At 42.4% G+C, this 21374-nt stretch overlaps 1 protein-coding gene across 3 annotated transcripts in view; it reads left to right on the top strand.

Moving 5' to 3' along the window:
• Adcy8 (adenylate cyclase 8) overlaps positions 1 to 19880 on the top strand; it is a 220362-nt gene extending 200482 nt beyond the window's left edge. For all 3 annotated transcript variants that reach the window (XM_074069234.1, XM_020154145.2, XM_074069233.1), the window contains 5 exons: positions 1134 to 1292; positions 10593 to 10739; positions 14683 to 14775; positions 16235 to 16349; positions 19362 to 19880. In XM_074069234.1, the coding sequence (XP_073925335.1) occupies positions 1134 to 1292; positions 10593 to 10739; positions 14683 to 14775; positions 16235 to 16349; positions 19362 to 19849 (1002 nt within the window). In that variant the 3' untranslated portion in view covers positions 19850 to 19880. The remainder of the gene's footprint in view (positions 1 to 1133; positions 1293 to 10592; positions 10740 to 14682; positions 14776 to 16234; positions 16350 to 19361) is intronic.
• The last annotated feature ends 1494 nt before the right edge of the window (positions 19881 to 21374 follow it).

The following is a 21374-nucleotide window of genomic DNA, read 5'->3' as shown; positions in this document are numbered from 1 at the left end:
GTAAGCCATGGCTAACTGACATCACATCCAAGACCTTCCAGTATTAGTCTGTTCACATCTTCCTTAATATCTTATAGTTAAGAGCTCAGATGCTGGTGTCCAGCTTCAGAAGTAAATTCAAATTTTGGCTTCATCACTAATTTTGGCATGATCTTGATGGTAAAGTTATGTAACCATGTATGCTTTCATTTTCTTATCTGTGAAATAAAAGTTGAATGTAGTATCTTCCTATTAGGGTTATGTTTGGGTTGAAAGACTTAATATTTGTATGTTACTTAAAGCAGGGTTTGGTGTATAAGTACCACCTAAGTTTTATCTAGTTTTATAGAATCAACAAACAAACATTGACCGAGCACCTGTCCTGTACCAGCCATGTTACTACCTGATAAGTATGTTACTAAGCCCAGGTTGTCTTACCAAAATACCATAGACCAGGTGACACAAATAACAAAAATTTATTTTCTCACAGCTCTGGAGCATGGAAAGTCTAACATCAAGGTCCATCAGGGTTTGGTACTGGTCAGGGCTCTTTATGGCTTGCAGACAGCCACCTTCTTCCTATGCCTCACATGGCCTTTTTTCAGAGTGTGTACATGGAGAAATGAAGAGCAAGTGCTCTATGTCTCCTCTAGTAAAGGCAGTAATTACACCACAAGGACCCCACTCTCAAGTCTTCACCTAACTCTAATTACCTTGCAAAGTTCCTATCCCCAAATACCACAACATCAGTAGTTAAGACTTCAACATAAGAATTTGTGAGAGGGATCACAATCATTCAGTCCATAATAAGGACGTAATATTGAACAAGTGAGAGAACACCTGCCAACATAGCACCTACAGTTACAGTCTGGTAGAGGACACAAACACTGGCAGATAATCCACAGATGAGAACAGAACCCCTAGGATAACAATGTCTTCAAGAACAGGTGCAGATTCCCAGGAGATCCAATGTCCTCTGATACTTTGGCTTCTGGCAAATGTTCGCAATGTTCCTATCAGGCTCTGTTCCATTTATGAGGAATCCCAGAGCCCTCCCCACCCCTCAGACATGTGTACCTAAAGCTCAACCTGCTGGAGGTACACCAGCTCTGCAAGTTTACCTGTCACTTCTCTTTCTCTCCCCTGAACTGCAGCTGGAATACACAGCTCGCCTGGACTTTCTTTGGCGAGTACAGGCCAAAGAGGAGATCAATGAGATGAAGGAGCTGAGGGAACACAATGAAAACATGCTCCGGAATATCTTACCCAGTCATGTGGCCCGCCATTTCCTGGAGAAAGACCGAGACAATGAGGTGAGCCCAGGCTTGTCTAGCCAGCAAGAAGCGGGTGGTGTGTAATTGTTAACACTGACCTCCAGCTCTGGGAGAACTTCTCTGCTTCATGTGAGGGTGTGAAAATGAAGACCATGCCTAGCACATGCTCAACTATGGAAGTTACACACAGCCCCTCATGACTTCTAGCACCTGATCGATTCAGCCTCACATCTGAGGCTGAATTTGAATTTTAAATTTGTATGTGTGTATGCTGTATTTGAAAATATATATGTAAAATTATTGGCAAAACTATATGTACATGTACATATGTGGGTATATATGTATGTGTACATATAAATATAATAATAAATATAAGTACATCCAATAATTCCAATGTTGGTGTATACCAAGAAGAATTGAAAGAAGGGTTTCAAAGAGCTATTTTCACACCTAGAAGCATTATTTACAATAGCCCAAGTGTGGAAGCAACCCATTAATAGATGCATGGATAAACAAAATGTATTATATACATCAGTGAAATATTATCCAGCCATAGAAAGAAAGGAGAGTCCTGACACATGCTATAGCATGGACAAACTTTATGCTAAGTGAAATAAGCCAGTCACAAAAAGTACAACTACTTTAGGACTCTACTTACATTGGTACCTAGAGCAGTCAAATTCATAGAAGCAGAGAGTAGAATGGTGGTTGTCAGGGCTGGAGGGAATGTGGAGTTACTGTTTCATGGCTGTTGAACTTTAGATTTATAAGATGAAAAAGTCCTAGGATGGTAGTGATGACTGCACAACAATGTGAATGTACTTAATAGGAGTGACAATTCTCTTAGTGGTCAAGATGGTGGCATGCTAAATAAATGTCACCACCATTTTCAAAATGTGTATGCATATACATATAAACATGTGAGCACATGTCTGATATGTATACATATATATTCTTAGCACATTGTCTAGCATGTAGTATCTGCTCAAAAGTTATTCCTTTTGATTATATTATGTCCATGGGGACACTCAAAGAAGGCTACCCAGAAGTCTAAAGTCAAAGTGCTGGAGACTCATGCTCTCTCCAGAGTATCCACGAGAGACTCCTTCCCTGCCCCTTCTAGTTCTTCCTTGGCCTGTGGCTACATCAATTCAATCTATACCTCCACCTTCACATGGCCCTCCTTATAAGAACAAGAGTCTTCTCCTCCCCTCTAAAGACACCAGTCATTAGACTTAGGGTCCACCCTAATCTAGTGTGATCTCATCTTAACTTAATTGCATCTATGAGAGAACCATTTCCAAATAAGAGCACATTCTGATGCTCCAGATGGACATCATTTTGGAAGTATCTGGGACCAGAGGGGAAAGACTAATTTTATCCTGAAAGGAAGGAAACCAACCTTCTGATTGCATAAGACCCCAAGTCATCAGCTGGGGTTCAGGCTGGACCACAGCAAGCAATGTGCAGGGCAGCTTCTGCCTTTATCATACGCATCACACATTTTCAGTGGAGTCCTGTCAGGACTATTTGAGGCTTCATAAATATTTAACTAGTTCACACTCAACTAGGATTAACCAAAAAGCATGTTTATATTGCCTAGATAGTTCTCACATTATGATGAAACATTTACTGAACACCAACTGCATGCCAGCTGCTGAGACAGGCAATTGATGAAAATTGGCTTTCACTCCATTCACAACCTCAAGGGGAGAGTTCTACCAGCCCCACATTATTGGTGAAGAAACTGGGGCCCTGAAAGTTTTGCTTCATACTCTTGAAGCCAAGCTATACCTCTAATCCAGTTCTTGAGGTTTCTGAATTCTTTATCACCCTTCTCCCTTACCACGTTCCTGTCCAAGCTGTCATTGAAATCAAGCAAGATTAGTGGACGTGTGTGTGTGTGTGTGTGTGTGTGTGTGTGTGTGTCATGTAGAGAAAAATAACACACACAGGAGTGACACAGCCTACTAGATCTCCCTATCATAATGAAGGCAAAGATATTTTGGCTTCTTCTTTTGCTATAGATCTGAATTGTGACACAAACTGAATGTGATTGTGTGCATCTGTAAGTTTCACAGGGACAAAAGTGTCACCTTTTCCTTTCCAACCAGTTCACCTCCCACAGGCTCTGTGCCTGGTGTGGCAGTGCACTCAAGGCTGACCATGAGCTGCCTGGAGTCTGGTGCACGTGGACTCCAATGTAATTGAGTGCGTCAACATTGGCCTCGTTCCTTAGATGATCTCAGGGACCTACTCAAAGAGGTGCAGACAGCATAGCCTCTGCATGCAATACCAAAAAATGTCTTGCATTATCTTTGTGTGTGTCCTGGCTGCAGCAGCCAGGGACATGCTCTGAGTTAACCCAAACACCATGGCTGCAAGCTCAACCTCTTTCCTCTTCCCCAAATTCTTACCATTATTAAAGTCCTTCAAGGGAGGCCATGTATTCTAGTGCAAAAAAGCTCAAGTTTTGAAGCCAGAGAGACATGTGTTCTCCACCTCTCCCATTTACTAACTGTGTGATTTTTGAAGCAACTAGTTAAGGTCTCTGAGCCTGAGTACCCTCATATGTAAAGTGACTTTAATTGTACATATGCTCCTAGGACCTAGTTGTTAACCAGGCAAGGAAGTGGAGGGAAATTATTCCAGATAGATGGATAGAGGTGTAACGCTGAGAAGGAGTTTGAAAACCACAAGCATTTTATGAAGAACAGAGGCCAGAGCAGAGCTGTCATAGATACAAAGTGACAAGTCTTAAAGGATGTTGAAGAGCATGGATTTTATTTTAAGTAAAATAAGGAGGTAAGAATTATTATCCCCATTCATAGGTAAAACAAGTGAGGCTTGGAGAAGGAAAACAATTTTCTCAAGTTCATAAAGCTGGCGAGCACTAAGCTCAAATTCAAACCCAGGGATGTACACCATCAAAGCAAGAGGTCATGTCCCATCCCCCTCACTCAAAGTGAACGCAGATAAGGGGAGCAATGACAAATGGTAACTCAAGTCATCCAAACCCAGAGAAGAAGACCCTACAAACTAGCATCCTGTGCAAGGCCCTTCTAGGTGGGTCACCCACACAAAGCTTCCAGCAGCTCCCTGCTCTTCTGCTAGGCAGGAGTTTTCTTGTCTATAATGCCAGCTCAGGGTCCATGCCTAAATATGTACCAGTGTCTAGCAGACTAGTGTTGAGCCCTAGGAAAGCCTGTAGCTTTTCATGTTCCCTTAAAAGCTACTACAGAAGGACACCGACAAGGGAAGCTGTCCCAGGTGCTGGAGAGTCCACAAGCATAAGTTCCATTCCTGTACTAAGTAGCTGGGTGACCTGGGGCAGCTAACCAACCTTTCTATTCACTTTCTCATCTCATCAGTAGAGGAAACAATACTGACCTTGCTGAGTTAGTGTGAGAGCTATGGTGAGAAAACATGCCTTGTGTGCCCAATGCAGCTCAGTGCCAGGAGCTTCTGTAGAGAAAGGCCATAGGTGTGCTAAAAAGATTAGTGTAGGAGCAGTTCTGTCTCCTCCTCTCACTACCTCTGTGACTATGCCCAAGTGATGAACCTTTCTGAACCCCATGTTTTTCATCCCACACCTCCCAGATTTACCCAGCTTATAACAACTTCCATGCAAGTTACCACACACAAAGCACTGACATGGTGCTTGGAAAACTTTATGTGTGCACTGTTTGTTTGCTACTATTATCTTGGATTAATGTGAGGTATCATTATTTTTTTCTCTCTCCCAAACACAGCCCCACTTCTTGTCTAATCATTCACATATTCATTTGGCATGTGTTCATCAAGTTTCAACCATATGCAGTGTTTTTCTAGACACTGGTGTTAAAACAATGAACAAGGCAAGAAAAGTCCTTACTCTTATACAGCATTTATTGTCATAGAAAGGCAGATAGTAAAGCAAATAAATAAATACTTAACATAGTACCAGTCATGATAAGTTCAATGAGAACAGAAAAGTCTGATTAATGGAATTGAATATTGGCTACTTACATTGGTGTCTTAGACTGTGATTCTATAACAAAACACCTGGGACTGCATCATTTATAAAGAAAAGAAAATATTTCCTTACAGTTCAGAAGACTGAGAAGATCAAGATCAAGGCACCAGCAGATTTAGTGCCTGGTGTGGTCCAGTCTGTGCTCATAAGATGGTGCTTTCAACACTGTGTCCTCACATGGAGCAGAGCAGAAGAAACACTCCCTTAAGTCCTTTCCTAAAGACCCTAATCCCATCCACAAGAGCTCTGCCCTCATGACTTCATCATTTCCTAAAAACCCCACCTCTAAACACTATCAATTTGGTGATTAAGTTTCAACATATGAATTTTGAGGGATATGCTCCGATCATAGCAAGGTCATGGACAGTCTCTCATAGAAGCTATTTTAGAAGAGATCTGAATGACATGAAAGGGGACCAATAAGATCAGCAGGTCTCAGACATTGTTTTCCCCTGCAGAGAGGTGGCTTAATTTGGTATAAAAAGCACAGAACTTGGGATCCTTATACACAGAACTTGGGATCATAACACACTGGGCAGTCCCTTAATCAAAGAGGAAACCAAAGTCCTCACATGTGGGGTGTAGAGAAGGGGTGCGTGCACATGTTCAAAATTCTTTACAAAGCCCAAACCTGTACTTCCAATCCACCAAGGAAAATGACAACAAAACAAATATAGCTTTTCTATACTCATCAACCCCACCCCAGTTTATAAAGTTTTTTTAATCTTCTTTAAACCTAAAATAGAAGAAACAGATGGTACACACAAAGCAGTTAATTAGACTGAGCTGAATAAAGAAACCATCTCTAAAGTTGTGGATAGATGGACTGGAGCTCGTTCATATGACCCCCCAAGCCCCTCCACCATCTTCTCCCTGATTTGGGGGGATGATGATAGGGCTGAACTGCATGTGCCACATCAATGACCTCCCATGAACTCAGCACCCAGTGGAGGGTTGTCAATTGGAGGTACTGAGTAACAGATCCAAGGGAGGGGAAGGAGTGTGAGGTAAAATAATTCATTATCTTGACATCACACTAGACTGTCTATATCCCTCCACAAAGATCAAAAGCTCCTTTCAAAACCACTGTTATGCTGCCTCCAGGGTCAAATCAACTCACTTCCTTTGGGCTGTCCTTATTCCTGTAAGCCTAGAGGGATGACAGGTCTACTACCACTAGCCCTAGGCTCCTGAGGGATTTCACAGGGTCCCTTACAGTCTGCCCTCATCTTTCTAGTTATGACCTTCATAAGTTAACTCCTTGAATTATCTTGATTTGAATGTGCTTTTATTTTGGGTCCCTAACTGAAGCAATAGGGATAATGATGAGATGATATGCCTCCCACAGTTAGTAATTGTGAGAAACACCTTCTTCCTCTCCAGACACAAAGAGATAAGGGTATGAGCAGTTACTTGGGCCAATGAGAGCCACTGCCAGCCATGGTTTGGTGGAGCAAATGGACAACTGGAGCAGAGCATCTCAGGACAAAAGCAAAGCAAAATCTGCACTCTCCATCTATAGCTGAGGGACTGGAGGCTAGAGAACAGACTGTGCTTGCTCAAAGTCATGTGACCACATCTGTGGGGCTCATCTTCTCCTCTCTTCCCATGTTCCTGCCTTGACCTGCTGAAGGAAAACCTCCCTGTAATACCTTCCTCCTGGAAGGAAATGATTGGAGAGACCACAGCCATTGGGCCACAAGTAACCAGTGGGGGCTACTGAACAAAGGCTCCTGAGTACCCTAATCTGTGAAATCATCAAATTCATATAAAAGCACTTTATAAGCTTTACTGTTCCCTATAAAGGCCAAGGAGACATTAACTCATCAAATAGTTTTGAGTTACATTATACCAGGTACTGTATGGGGTGTGCATGGCATTGCAGTCATCCAAAGATACTAAGGTCATTCATTGGAAGCACCAAGATGAATGTGATCTGACCTATGCCCTGTCAGATTTCATATTTAGAGGAAGAGATGAACATTAGCACAATGAGGCACGGATAAGGGGTACACTATAGAGCAGCTCAGGTGCTGCCTGCCAGAGCAGAGCTCAACCTCTGACTCCATCCAGCAGTCTGGAAGGCTTATGGAAGACAAGGTCTTTAAGTGGTTTGTGAAGTCAGAAAACAAGAACTAGCTGGATGATGGGGATTAAAAAAAGAGGCTGGAATGACATTTCCAATGAAGGGATATATGGCAGGAAGTGTGAAATAGAAGAGTGTTTGTGCCTTTGTGTTGCTTCTTCTGGAAGAAAACCTTGAAACCAGGATTTGAGAGGGAGTAATTTTCATGAAGGTAATCAAGGGAACCTGAGTAGATAGAAGAATAGGAAGGAAGATAACCGAAAAATGATGCATTACCAGGTTAGCTACATCTGTTAGCAAACTGGAACTTAATCCCAAAAGGGAAATTCAGGGAAGTAGTGTAAATGCACCCTTCAAAGTTAGCTGGCTCGAAGAGTGAAGGAACTGGGTACTACACAACATTTCCCATCAGTCATCGATAGTCAACCCAGAAGGGGATTAATTTCCTGGTGCTTCCAGGCTGCTGCTCAGATGGGCAGAGTGCCCTCTAGTGGCCACAGAAAAACTTCATGCAAAGAACCTCAAGTGCTGACAAACGGATCCTAGATGAGAGAACTGCAGACGAGGAACTTGCTATCTGCTACAGATGCAAAAATGCCTCCATGTTTCCGGAGCCCAAGGTCCATGTTGGGGAATTACAGGCAATATGGCTGAAGAGGCAGGTGGGGGTGAGAGCATAAATACATGCCATGCTGTGGTAGTGGGCTGTATCCTGAGGGGAAGGGTAGAGGGTATTGGAGGATTTTAAAATGGGAGAGGCCTGGTCAATACCTATCATATCTTTTTTAAAAAATCACTCTGGATGCCACGTGGAGGATGTCTTTGAATGGGTCAAGACCGAAGGCTCTCATATTAGTGAGAGGGAACTAGGAAAAATAGTAGGAGCATTAAAAAATGTTTAGGAGACAAAACCAAACCCAGAAGGACTTGTTAATTTATTGAATATAGACATGATGGAGAAAGAGTCAAAGGAAATTCTGAGATTCTCTAACTTTGTTAATTTGGCAACTCTGGTGTCTCCAGTAGAGTTGGAGAATGCAGGAGCAGACATGGGAATAGTAAAAAGAAGATGCACCAGGTTCATGAGTTATAATTTGAGGAGTAGACAGACCACCCAAGATGAGGCATGGGAGCTCAAAGTCCAAGAAAAACTGAACTGGAAATAGAAATTTAGAAACTGCTACAGATAAGTCATAGGAAGGCTGCGTGAATGAGATGGACCAAGTAAATATATAAAATTTGAAACATTCAGGGGGTGAAGGACAGAGAGAAGCAATCATCACCTTTCAAAATGGAAGGAAAGCAATAAAAGTCATCCTTGAAGGGACCAGCCATAAGAACACAAAGTATTTCACTAAATCATAGAAAAATCAAGAGAATCAATGTCCCAAGTGACAAACAGGCCAAGATGCAAAGTGGCTGGTAAGATATGAACTGGTATGTGTACTCTGATTTTCCCACTCTGACAAGTTAGCCTACTCTTTATTCATTTTATTCGAGCATGAGATGTGAATGGTAATAGGCACTGGAGACAACTAGTTTGAGATGTTTGGATGCAAGGATGAAGAGGGACTGGTTAGTAGGCACAAGCGTCTGCAGGATCCAGGACATGCTGTTCTTCCTCTTAAAAGAGACACTTAGACGATATGAAGGAAGAGGAGCAGGAAGAGGAGGGCAAGAGAAAGAAAAGGATAACCAAGGGAGTAAGTCACTGAAGAAGTTATATGGGGGTCAATAGCACCCCCCCCATAGATAAAAGCATTGACTTTCAGCAGTAGAAGGAAAACTGCAGGATCTAGAGTTGAAGCAAAGTAGATGAAAATGAATATGTACATAGACATTTAGATTTTGATGGAGCAGGGGTGAGTCACCACTCAGAGCAACAGTTTTCTTAGTGAAATAGGAGATACAGTCACCTACTAAGAGGGATAGAGTAGAGGATTAAGTTAGGGAGAATAATGAGGGTTTGGACCAGCCATTGAGGGGAGCAAAAAGGAAATCTGACTGAGGACAAATGAATGGGCAGTCAGAACTGGCCCAGATGATGCTGGAGATAACATATTTTGGATGCCTCAATCCATATTGTGACAAGGCTGTGATTATTGTATGATAGATGGAACATTTGTGTCCCTCCAAAATTCCTGTGTTCAAATCTTAATCCCCAAAGTGGAGATTAAGTATTAAGAAGTGGGAACTCTGGGAAATGATTTGGTCATAAGGGTGGAGGTTTCAGGAATAGATGTGTTAGCTTTTTGTCACTGTGACAAATACCTGAGTAAAACAGTTTAAAGGAGGGAGGATTTATCTGATGCTCATGGCTTACACCTGTAATCCTGTCTACTCAGGAGATAGAGACCAGAAGGACTGTGGTTCAAAACTAGCCAGGGAAAATAGGTTGCAAGACCCTATCTCAAAAAAACCCCAACACAAAAACAGAGCTGGAGGAGGGATTTATTTTTGCTCATGGTTTCAGAGTTTTCAGCCCATAGTCAGCTGGCTCCAGGGCTTCTGGACCTGTCATGAGGCAAAGCATTATGATGGAAGGTCAGGTTGGGGCAGAGATGCTCCCCTACTGGCAACCAGGAAACAGAGAGGAAAAGGAAAAGGCCAGTGACAAGGTATATCTTTTCAGGGTACACCAGCAATGACTTACTTTCTCCAAGCAGTCCCACCTCCTACTTTCCACCACCTCCCAATAATTCCATTATACATAAACCCATAAGTCATCAACCCACTGATGAAGTCAGAGTCCTAATAGCTCAATCACCTCTCAATGACTGGATCCACCAGCTGGGGACCAATGTTTGACACATGAGCAAGCCTTTTGTGAGAGACTTTATATCTGAACCATACCAATGGGACTAGTGCCCGCATAAAAGAGACCCCAGAGGGCTGCCTTGCCCCTTCTACCATGTGGGAACAAAGTTGATAACCATGAACCACAAATTCAGTTCTCAACAGACACTGAATCTACCAGTGCCTTGATGTTGGGCTTCCTAGCTTCCAGAACTATGAGAAACAAATTTCTGTTGTTTAAAACAACCTAGCCTAAGGTATTTTGTTATAGCAACCTGAACACACTAAGATATATAGTGTTTACCTAACGGTGCCCTAGTTCCCATTTTGTCTTCTCCATGCGTACCTGTGCAGGTGTGCCCAGGTACATATGCACACATGGCATCACTGCAGAACCTGGCCGCTGTTGATAATTTCTGGCTCCTTCTGTGTCTCTGCACAGGAGCTGTATTCACAATCCTACGATGCTGTTGGGGTGATGTTTGCCTCCATCCCAGGATTCGCGGACTTTTACTCGCAGACTGAGATGAACAACCAGGGAGTGGAATGCCTGCGCTTGCTGAATGAGATCATCGCTGACTTCGATGAGGTGAATCTCAGCCTCTAAAGTTTACAATTACAAATGGGCATCAATTGTAATTTTACAAAAGGTTATCACAGCTTTATGTTATTATTTATTGTAGGAACAACCTTTGCATTTACAGAAATTCAGGCTGCATTGTAAATACAGAAATGTATCATTTGACTTAATTATCACAATCACAATCATCACCTGAGCTAATTGATACTTTGATAAATGTATACATTGTAGAATGATTAAATCAAGTTAATTAGCATATTCATCACCTCACATTCTTACCATTTTTGTGGTGAAAACACTTAAGCTCTAGCCTCTTAGAAATTTTCAAGTAGACAATACATTATTAGAAACTTTAGTTGCCATGGTATGCAGTAGATCTCCAGAACTTATTCAACCTATCTGACTGACATTTTATACCCTACAATAAATATCTCCCTATTCCTACCCCACCCCTGAGCTTTGGTATCCACCAGTTTACCCTCTGCATCTGAGTTTGACATTTTTAGACTTCACACAGAAGTGAGACCATGAAGCATTTGTCTTTCTGTACATGGTGCATTTCCCTTAGCTCAGGGTTGTCTGGGTCTATTCATGTTCTCACAAATGATGGGATTTCCTTCCTTCTGTAGCTGAATATATTGCATGCACATATATTTATAACATATCTTTAGCCATTCTTCCATCATTGGCCATGTAGGCTGATCCCATTCCTGCTGTTGTGCATGTGCTGTGATGAACATGGATGTACAGACAGCTTGCTGGCCTTCTTTCCAGTGCTCACATCTGCCTATCTCTCACCATCAGCACCACCTTTGCCTTGCTTTGGGCCACATCATTTCTCACCAGGATGATTAGAGTCCTCTCGTGACTGCCCTCCCTGCCTGCGTCTCACCATCTGTGGCCACCAAAGGCAGGAGACTTTCATCACATCCCTCTGAAACCTAACGCCCTCAGCAGCTCCATTAGGCTGGCTCCTTGGCAGGTTTACTCAGGCCTTGCACTTACAGTCCCTATTCCCTCCCCAGACTCACCTCTCACCACCTTCCACCTGCCCCTGCTCACCTGGCTATTTCCCACACTGATCTCTGCCTAAAAGTTATGCCATCTTTACCCCAACCCATCCTCTCTTCCTTGACTCCATGGCCAGCTGAAAACCTAACACTCACTTAACCATCCATTCAAACTTCACTTCTGTTTTTCTAACCCCCTTCTTTATCCAGGTAAATTTTGTCAATCCCTTTTAGATAAAAAAAAAACTTATACCCTGTAAAAATTTTTTATCATAGAGACTGAAACTCTTCGACACAATCTTGTTTATAGAGCAGTTTCCTCCACTAGACACTGAGTTCTAGGGCAGAAAATCATCTTATAATCTCTATAGGTTTTTACAAAATCTTTCCACAAATGTGGAACATTTTCAATATACATCACTTAATTTATTTATCCCTCACACCAAATCCGTGGAATAGGAATCATAAGTTTTCATTTTATAAATAAACAAAGCCGAGATTGAGAAACACCAAGAGTGTCAGGGTCACATGCCACTAAGTAACAAAGCCAAGATTTGAATCCAGGCCCACTATCATTGTTTTAGTTTTTAATCATTATGATGCATGGTTTCTCACTTACCTGGCATGTCATGGTGATGGTTTTTCAGTCGTAAGACTAACTATGACGACTTTAGTTGAGCTGGGGATGAGTGTGTGGATGAAAGTAGTAAGACACATAACTGGACCACCCAGTGGGGAGCAGGTCTCTAAGTCACTTTCACACCAGGAGTCACAGGTCAATGTACCAGTACAGAGCGCCTTGCAAGGTGGGAAGGGAGGAAGATTCCACTAAGACAGCATCTTTAACTGCCATCCTCCAGGCTGGGCCACAAGCTCATGAAGACAGAAACCATACTCTAGTGTCCTTTAAGCACCCAGGTCCTAGCACTCGCCCAGCACATAAAAGATGCTGTGTTGGACTGGGATATAGCTTAATGGTAAAGCACTTGTCTAGCATGTGCAAAGCCCTGGGTTCAATCCTTAGCATCACAAAAGGGAGAGAGAGAGAGAGGCTGTCTTAATTCCTTTTCTGTTGCTATACCAGGATACCTGAGACTAGATAATTTATAAAGGAAAGAAGTTTAATTAGCTTATTTAGTTCTGGAGGCTGGAAGTCCAACATCAGGCAACCACATCTTTTGAGGGTCTTGTGCTCTCTCACGATATGCAGGAAAGTAAAAGGACAAGCAGGTTTGTGCAGAAGAACATGATGGCAGTCTTGCCTTATTACAACCCACTCTCATGGTAACTGATCTAGCCTCACAAGAATGACAATAATCCATATTAATAACTAATCACCCCTTTTAGGCCCTGCCACCTTTCAGTGTAATACATTGGTGACCAAATTTCAATATGAGTTTTGGAGGAGACAAAACACACTGAAACCACAGCAGATTCACATAACAGATGCTTGCTAAGTGATTGCTAAATGTGGGATCAAAATCTAGATAGAAAATAAAAAAGCAAAGACAGGCTACTACAATCCAAGACACACTTTCAAGTAAAAAATTTAAAATAGCTCTATTAAAAATAATCTGACTAAAGGTTGAGACATCAGGTTTTGTTGTATTTTAAACTCTATTGCAACCCACTTCCAAAAAATTTCACAGGCTTATTTTTAAACTGTAATAAATTTGGACTAAATTTGCATCTCACTACACCAAATTTTGGACACCCTGAAGTCTTCCAAAAGCAGAGGAGGGCAGTGCCCCTAAACAGGAGAGATGGATCTTTGCAGAGGAAAGGTGGAAACAAGGGAGTTGGTCCAGGAGGCTGTCTACTATAGAACATGGACTTTAAGCCGGGAGGAAGAAGATGAATAAGAGGAAGAGGAGGAGCCAAAGCTACGAGGCAGAGATGAGAAGAAAGAGAAAGATCAAAGGAAGAGTAAGAAGGGGGAAAGAATGTAGTCAATAGGAAATCTCAAGACATCCCCTGATTTGCCAACCTCAAGTACTGTCATCTTTCCCTGAGGGGGCCTTGGGTAATACAGACATGTTTTCCTTCTTTGGCTGAGCACTGTAGATCCATTCTAAATGAGCTCACTTTAATAATGATGCTTTTCTTCTTGCTGATGTAATTATCACAGGAACCTGAGATCCTGCAAATTCTTTCATGACACAGAGGAAAGCTGAACATTGTCCAGGGCACACTCAGCAAAACTCTATGCAAGAGCCCAAGGCAGGGCCACCTTACCCCACAGCTCCTTCCTCTAGGAAGGACTAAAAACAACATCCTCTTCCCATTCAGTTCTCCATTTGCACAGTGAAAGAGGATGGTTAGTGACCACTGTATGCCCCCAGGCATGTTTCAATATAGAGAGGTAAAACAGGTAAATTTGTTATGCGGATATTAAGTAAAATAATGAAGCCTCTTGCTGCCTCTAAACTGACTTCTGAGGAGGGGGCAGCTTTGCTGGGGCTGACTCTTCTGTCAGTGGGATAGTACTGACCACCATTCTGGGAGAGAGGAAACAAGGGCAGGAGCAGGGTCAGCTGAAAACTGACAGTGGTTTAGGCCAGAGTGCTGGCAGGAAAGTGCAGAAGTGGGAATATTCTAAGAGCACAATGAAAAAAGTCAAAAAGACTTGGTGGATTTGAGAATATTTGTGATTTCTCCCTCAAGCTAATCAAAAAGCCTTGTTTATTTCAAAGATTCACAGAAACAAATCTGCTTCTTCAGGATTACCTGGTCACAACCCTCTGGGCTGCTAGCACATAGCAGGTTTGCAGTAAACATGTTGACTGGCTGACTGTGTGACCATCACAAGCAAAAGCAGCCACATCAAGAATGCTTGGTCATTAGGGTTAGATCTTTCTTCATGGTGAGCCTGGGGCCCATCTTCAGGAGCCCTGGCCCCCTGCAAGAATAAACTCCAGGACTAACAGCTGAATCTGTTTTAGCTGCTTGGCGAAGACCGGTTTCAAGACATTGAGAAGATCAAGACCATTGGCAGTACCTACATGGCTGTGTCAGGCCTGTCACCAGAAAAACAGGTAAAGCACTTTTTGGATTCCGCCATACCTATGTAGGAGCCTTGCTGTTACCATATCACTGAAGATGGTGAACAACAAGCATTCGTTCAATCTCCATCACCAGGAGGATTGGGCACTATGGGAGGAGAGTACCCAAACTGGGTTGTAACAGTCGTGGGATATATGGTTACTCCTGAGGTAAGAGGTGAGCTGGGTGAAATGATTGTCCTTCTTTATGACCTCACTGTTTTCTTTGGGCCAGAAAATACCTTGATTATGAGTCAGATGGGGTGTTACTAAACCCCTAATGCTAGACTGCTTTCTTAAGTTTGTTTTCATTTTCACCTTCAAAAGTTATTATGTAATAATAAAATAGTATTAATATCAATAATAAAAGCTCCTGCTTTGTGAATTGTTTGACTGTGTGCTAGGCACTGGTGTTGGATGGAGACCCAAGATCTATCTTCCAGGGTTAATGGATAGGTTATTTGAGATGTCTCCTGCTTCCTGTACAACGCCTTGCACCCACCCAGTCCTTAGCAATTGTTAATATGAGTCAAGGTTACTGCAGGAGATGGGACCCTCCTTAAATCTTTCTTGTCCTTCCTGCACATTCTTTCTACCCAGAAACCTAAAAATACTCCAAGAACAACTATCTGAGAAGAAAATCATGCTGGTATATGTGTGTGGCCCTCAAGAGAAGGGTCAGAAAACTAATACCCACAGACCAAATCTACTGATTTTTTTAAATAAAGTTTTATTGGAACACAGCCATGTCCTTTCATTTGCATTTTATCTTTTGCTCTTTTCAAGACAAGATGACAGTGTTGAATAGTCATGTAGTTTGTTGAGTAGTTTGTACACCATATAATCAATATGATCTACAAAACCTAAAGTATTTGCTCTCTGAACTTTTACTGGAACTATTTCCCAACCTCCCTTCCACATTAGCACAAAGGTCTCTCACATAACAATCTCATTCAGTCTCAGAGAGGTGGACAGGGCCAGCATGTCCCTGTTTTGTAGATTTGGAAACTGAGGTTCAGAGAGGCGCTGAAGCCGGTTCTGCACTTCCCTTGGAAGTTCCAAGGGAACTTAGATATCTATGTGAAATATTCCTGAAACAGATACTGTTAGTATTTCAAAGGAAACAGACATGGTTCCTTGACTGGAAAAGCCATACATACAAGCACAGGAGTGTGAACACACACATGCATGCACACACACACCAGTGAACACAGGAATTCCATGATGTGTAGGTATGGAAGAAGGGCCCACACACACACAGACTACCCTGGTAAGTGAATCTTCTGTGACCCCCATGCTTCTGGCATATGATAGCTTGCTTCTGTAGAGGCTTACATACATGAGTGTTTTCCTTCAAAAGAGATGTACGGGTGTGGATAGGACAGAAAGCCCTGGCTGTAAGCTTGCTAATGTTGGTTTCATGGAATGAATCCTTCTCTCATGTTTGCTCCAGCAATGTGAAGACAAGTGGGAACATTTGTGTGCTCTGGCAGACTTCTCTCTTGCCCTGACGGAAAGCATACAGGAGATCAACAAGCATTCGTTCAACAATTTTGAACTCCGGATCGGTAAGTAATGGCTGGAAATGGAGCCCCACAGAGCTGACTGCATTTGCTCCAGCAACCCCTCCCGTATCCTGGGCATCGATCCAGGGAAGCTTTTTCCTGCAAGTGTGACCTTGACAAGGACAGTCACAGAATCAGCTCAGGCCTTCCTGAGCTTCCACTCACTCAAGACACTGGAAGAAAGGAGAGGATCCTGGCCTACATGCAAAAATACAAAGCAAACACTAGACCATGGTTAACCTCTCCTTCAACATACTGATCTAGTAGCCTGCCCACACACACAAGGTCCTACTTAGAGAGGTCACTGACAACCTAAGAACCATTTACCTCTGACTTCTGTGTTGCTCAGTGTTGGAAGTCAGTGTATTACTCTCAATGCAATGCCTTCAGGCAAAAACATGTTCTAATCCCAAGGATATCAGATACCTTCTCCAGTCAGGGACAGGCAGAGAACCTTAAAGAACATTACTCAGTCACATGGTTCATCCTTCTTAGGCTTAGGAACATCCTGTGCAAAGTAGCAACACAGCAATCATAACAACTGAACAATATTCTTTATGATTTGCATAATTTTCCAATTCTATCTGCACCTCTGCTGAGCCTTGGAAAGCCTAGTCTGAAAGCCCCTGCTCCAGTCCACATTTGCATTTTGTAGATGAGTAAACTGACTCCCAGAAAAGAGAGGAAACTAGCCTGCCATCACGCAGTTAAACAAGCATGCCAGCAGCAGCTCCAGGCTTCCCAACTGCAATGAGTGACGCTCTGGCTGCCAAGGGGCAATTTAAAACAACTTTTGCTGCTGTCCCCGTTATTGAAATCCTCTGCTGACATGCCATTTTACTTCATTTGGCCCTCCCTTAGCAGCTCCCAAGAAAGATAAAGGGTCAAGAAAAACTAATAGCTGACTTGTCAGATCTGAGGAATGCCACATGCCTTTGTTCTTTGGAAAAAAAGAAATTATATTTTATGGGCTTGATCTATGCGTTGTTGAGGGTTTGTTCCTACATCTTCCATCAACCTTGCATGTCCTTTCTGAAATAATTGACTGCACAAATGAGCCAATAATTAAAAAAAAGAACTTTAGACCTAAACAGAAAGATGTTCTAAGTAAATTCCAAAGGTACTGTTCTGATCAGGGCCAATCTTTGACTGGATATATTCAGTTGCTGGTATTGTTTCATTGATCTCACAAGTTAGGAAATGTATGGATCACACATCTTAATTTGTGTTTCATGTCTACTGTAACCAGCTCTGAGCCTCAGTTTCCCCATGTGTAAGCTTATGAGATTCAAATGGGACAGTGACTCTCAAAGTGTTCTGCAAATTTTAAAGAGCTAACCATCATTATGATTCCCATGCATGTTCCACAGCCTGCCTCTCTCTCTCTCTCTCACTCTGTGTGTGTGTGTGTGTGTGTGTGTGTGTGTGTGTGTGTGCATGTGCCTTGCTCTTGTCTCTGCCTAGAATGATCTTACCCAGATAGCTTCACGGTTAATCCTATTACTTTCCTCAACTCTCTCCTCAAGAAATCTTTCTTAACTGCCCTACTCCAAAATGCAACCTCATCCATATTTCCCTATCCATATATGCTGGACTGATTTTGCTTTTATTATTTGATCATATCATATGACCTATTTTATAAGGAAGGCTCCGTGAGGCCCAGGCCTACATCTCTTTGCTTTCCTGTTGTATCCCACATAGCAGGTGAGTCAATGCTTATACAAGAGACACACAAGCCCACTAACACGTTTAGTGAAATGCTACCATTTCCAGAAGGGACTGTTTTTATAAGCCTTTACCAAATACACTATGGTATTGAGGGGAGTAAGAGTCTGAGCAGAAAGAGTCTTGGCTAAAGTCCAAGGTGGATGTGGCTGGCCGGTAAGGGCAACGAACAGTGCAGTGTGGCACTGTGCAGAGCAAGGGAGAGGGTGGGATGATGATGCTGGCAAGACAGGGAAAAGCCAATTGGAGAAGCCCTGGTTTGTGAGCCCAGGGGAAATTGACTTTATCCTAAGGGGCAAAGGAACCCTGATTGGTTGTAACTGGATGATATGGGACAGTCAGAAAGACCCCTCCCCTCCTCTAGCAATGAGGATCACAAGCTGCAAACAGGAGGACAGAAAGAGGCCCATTAGCATTCCATCTCTATAGAGAAGAAGCAAGAGATCCCGGGCTCTGACTCCTGGTCAATGCCTCAGTCATCCCATGGGCCAAGATAAATTGGTGTGAATATGCAAAAGATTCTATCTTGTTGAACACTCTCTGGTTAGCAGACACTTTGCCAATAGCTGTATTATCTCACAGACTCTTCCCTCTATTTTTCCACTTTATGGATGGAAAAGTGAAGCCCAAATAGCTTAAGTAACTGACCCATGTCACACATCTAATTAGTGACCAAGGCAGAATCTGGACATTGCAAGTCATCCACAGATCTCACACACAAGGTGATCACTACCCTAGGTAGATCCAAATGCCTAGCTGCCCCTCTTCTCTCCCTTATCTCTTTATTTTTTATTTTTTCTTTATTCATTTATTCATATGTGCATACATTGTTTGAGTCATTTCTCCTCCCACTCCCTGCTCCCTCCCTCTCCCTTCTCGCTTCCAGGCAGAACCTGTTCTGCCCTTTTCCCCAATTTTGTTGAAGAGAAGATATAAGCAATAATAAGAAAGACAAAGCATTTTTGCTAGATAAGCATAGCTATACAGAGAGATTCCTAGCATTGCTTCCATGCACAAGTGTATTACATCCCAAATTGATTCATCTTTACCAGACCTCTTTACTACTTCTCAGTCACCTTCCCATAATGACCTCTGTAGTTTGATGAAATCTTATCATTCACAAGTAAATGGATGGAACTGGAGAACATCATCTTAAGTGAAGTTAGCCAGGTTCAGGAGGCCAAAAATCACATGTTCTCCCTCATATGCAGACTTTAGATCTAAAACAAATGCAGTAATATTATTAGACTTGGGTCTCCCTTATCTCTTGCTCCTTTGGTTCACTCACAGGTATCAGTCATGGCTCAGTAGTAGCTGGAGTGATTGGCGCTAAGAAACCACAGTATGATATTTGGGGCAAAACTGTGAACCTGGCCAGCCGAATGGACAGCACAGGGGTGAGTGGCCGAATCCAAGTCCCGGAGGAGACCTATCTGATCCTGAAGGACCAGGGCTTTGCCTTTGACTACCGAGGAGAGGTCTATGTGAAGGGCATCAGTGAGCAGGAAGGAAAAATCAAAACGTACTTTCTCCTAGGAAGAGTCCAACCCAACCCATTCATCTTGCCCCCACGAAGACTGCCCGGGCAGTATTCCCTGGCTGCAGTAGTCCTGGGACTTGTCCAGTCCCTCAACAGACAAAGGCAGAAGCAGCTACTCAATGAGAACAGCAACACAGGCATCATCAAGGGCCATTACAACCGGCGGACTTTGTTGACACCCACTGGGCCAGAGCCTGGAGCCCAAGCTGAAGGCACCGACAAATCCGATTTGCCATAAAAGCATTTTCTTTGTGTTTCTTTTTTTTTGTATTTCTTTTATATATAAAACAAATATACTAATAAAAAGGTTTAATTTTTTTTAGAACAAGGATGGTTTCATTGGTCTTTGAATGTAACAGATTTAAGGACACAATTTTAGATCCTTTTCAATCACAAATGCTTACTTATCACCTCTTATATACAAGATCTGTTGGGAATCAAAGATAATTATGACCTACTTTCTGACTTTGAGAAATTCACAATTAAATGAGAAAAAGGGACAAGTAAACAGAGACTCAATACAATCAGATATTCAACAACTACCATTTTTGAGCATTTCCCATATGACAGACCAAGGACCACATTCTTTACAAATGACCTCATACAATCCTCTCAATATGTGTATTTATTCAACCAGTATTTTTTGAGCACCTGCAATGTGTCTCTGTTGTCCTATGCTTGAGAGAAATCCTGTAGAGATAACATTACGGTTTGGGAACAATAGATAATACTGCTATAAAGCAATGCATAAATAATCTACCTTCAGACAGGAGCAACTGCAATGAAGAAACTTACGTACAACTGGTGGGCTAAAGATTGGAGGGCAAGGATTTAACTGGAGTCACCAAGGAAAACTTTCTGAGGATGTGATTGATGCTCAGGGTTAGTGCTAAATAAGAAATCCTTAGGACCTGGGATAAAAGTGATTCAAACAAAAGAAAAAAGACCTGCAAAAGCCCTAGAGTGAGTTCAAGCCTAGCAAACTAGAGGAACAATTAGAAAGTCAGTGAGTAGGTGAGCCATTATAGGCAGGTCATGGTTTTCTGGGAAGACTGCCTCATACTCCCTTCTCCCTTGACCACAAAGCTGCAAGAAGTGTCATAGACATGAAAATAATCAAAACAATTCAAGGAATTGAAAGATCACCTAGTTGTAAAGTCAGTTTCAGAACTATATGGGTCAATAAAAGCTAGCCACCAAGCTTATGGGCTAAAACGCAATAAAAGATTGATTTCTTGTTTGTGTCCTATTGGGTGTGTGGCAGAGGGCTTTTCATGCAATGGTTTTTAGAATGCAACCTGAGACATTGGAGTTCTCTACTTGGTCCTCTGTATCCAACCAGCTGAAGAGACAAAAAGGAAGGGAAAGCTAATTACTCAGAAGTTCTCAGGCACCAGGACTGGGAGTGGCCAGTGTGATCGTTCAGTCCCACCTCACTGAGAGGAAAGATGGGGAATGGGTTCTTCCTGTGCTTCCTTAGTAAAGGACAAATGAAATGTAAGGGATAATAGTATCACTCCTGACCCAAGAACACACACCTGTCTAACACCAAAGTCCAAGTTTATAAACACCAAACTCTTCAGGTAAGAGTTGTGCTGGAAGCTTTAAGTAATGGAAGGAGAAGTTTGGAGACTCAGTCATCCTCGAAATTTAAAAAGAACAAGCTCCAAGTAATTAATCCACAATGGATATGCTCTCAGTGCAGTACTTATCTGAAGTATCTCAGGTGAGACCCTTGACCTGACCTGGTAGGAGTGAAACCA

Source organism: Castor canadensis, chromosome 3 (genome assembly GCF_047511655.1).
Source record: "Castor canadensis chromosome 3, mCasCan1.hap1v2, whole genome shotgun sequence".
NCBI lineage: Eukaryota > Metazoa > Chordata > Mammalia > Rodentia > Castoridae > Castor > Castor canadensis.
The sequence above is the reverse complement of the archived record's forward strand: the minus strand, read 5'-3'. Positions and strand labels throughout refer to the sequence as shown.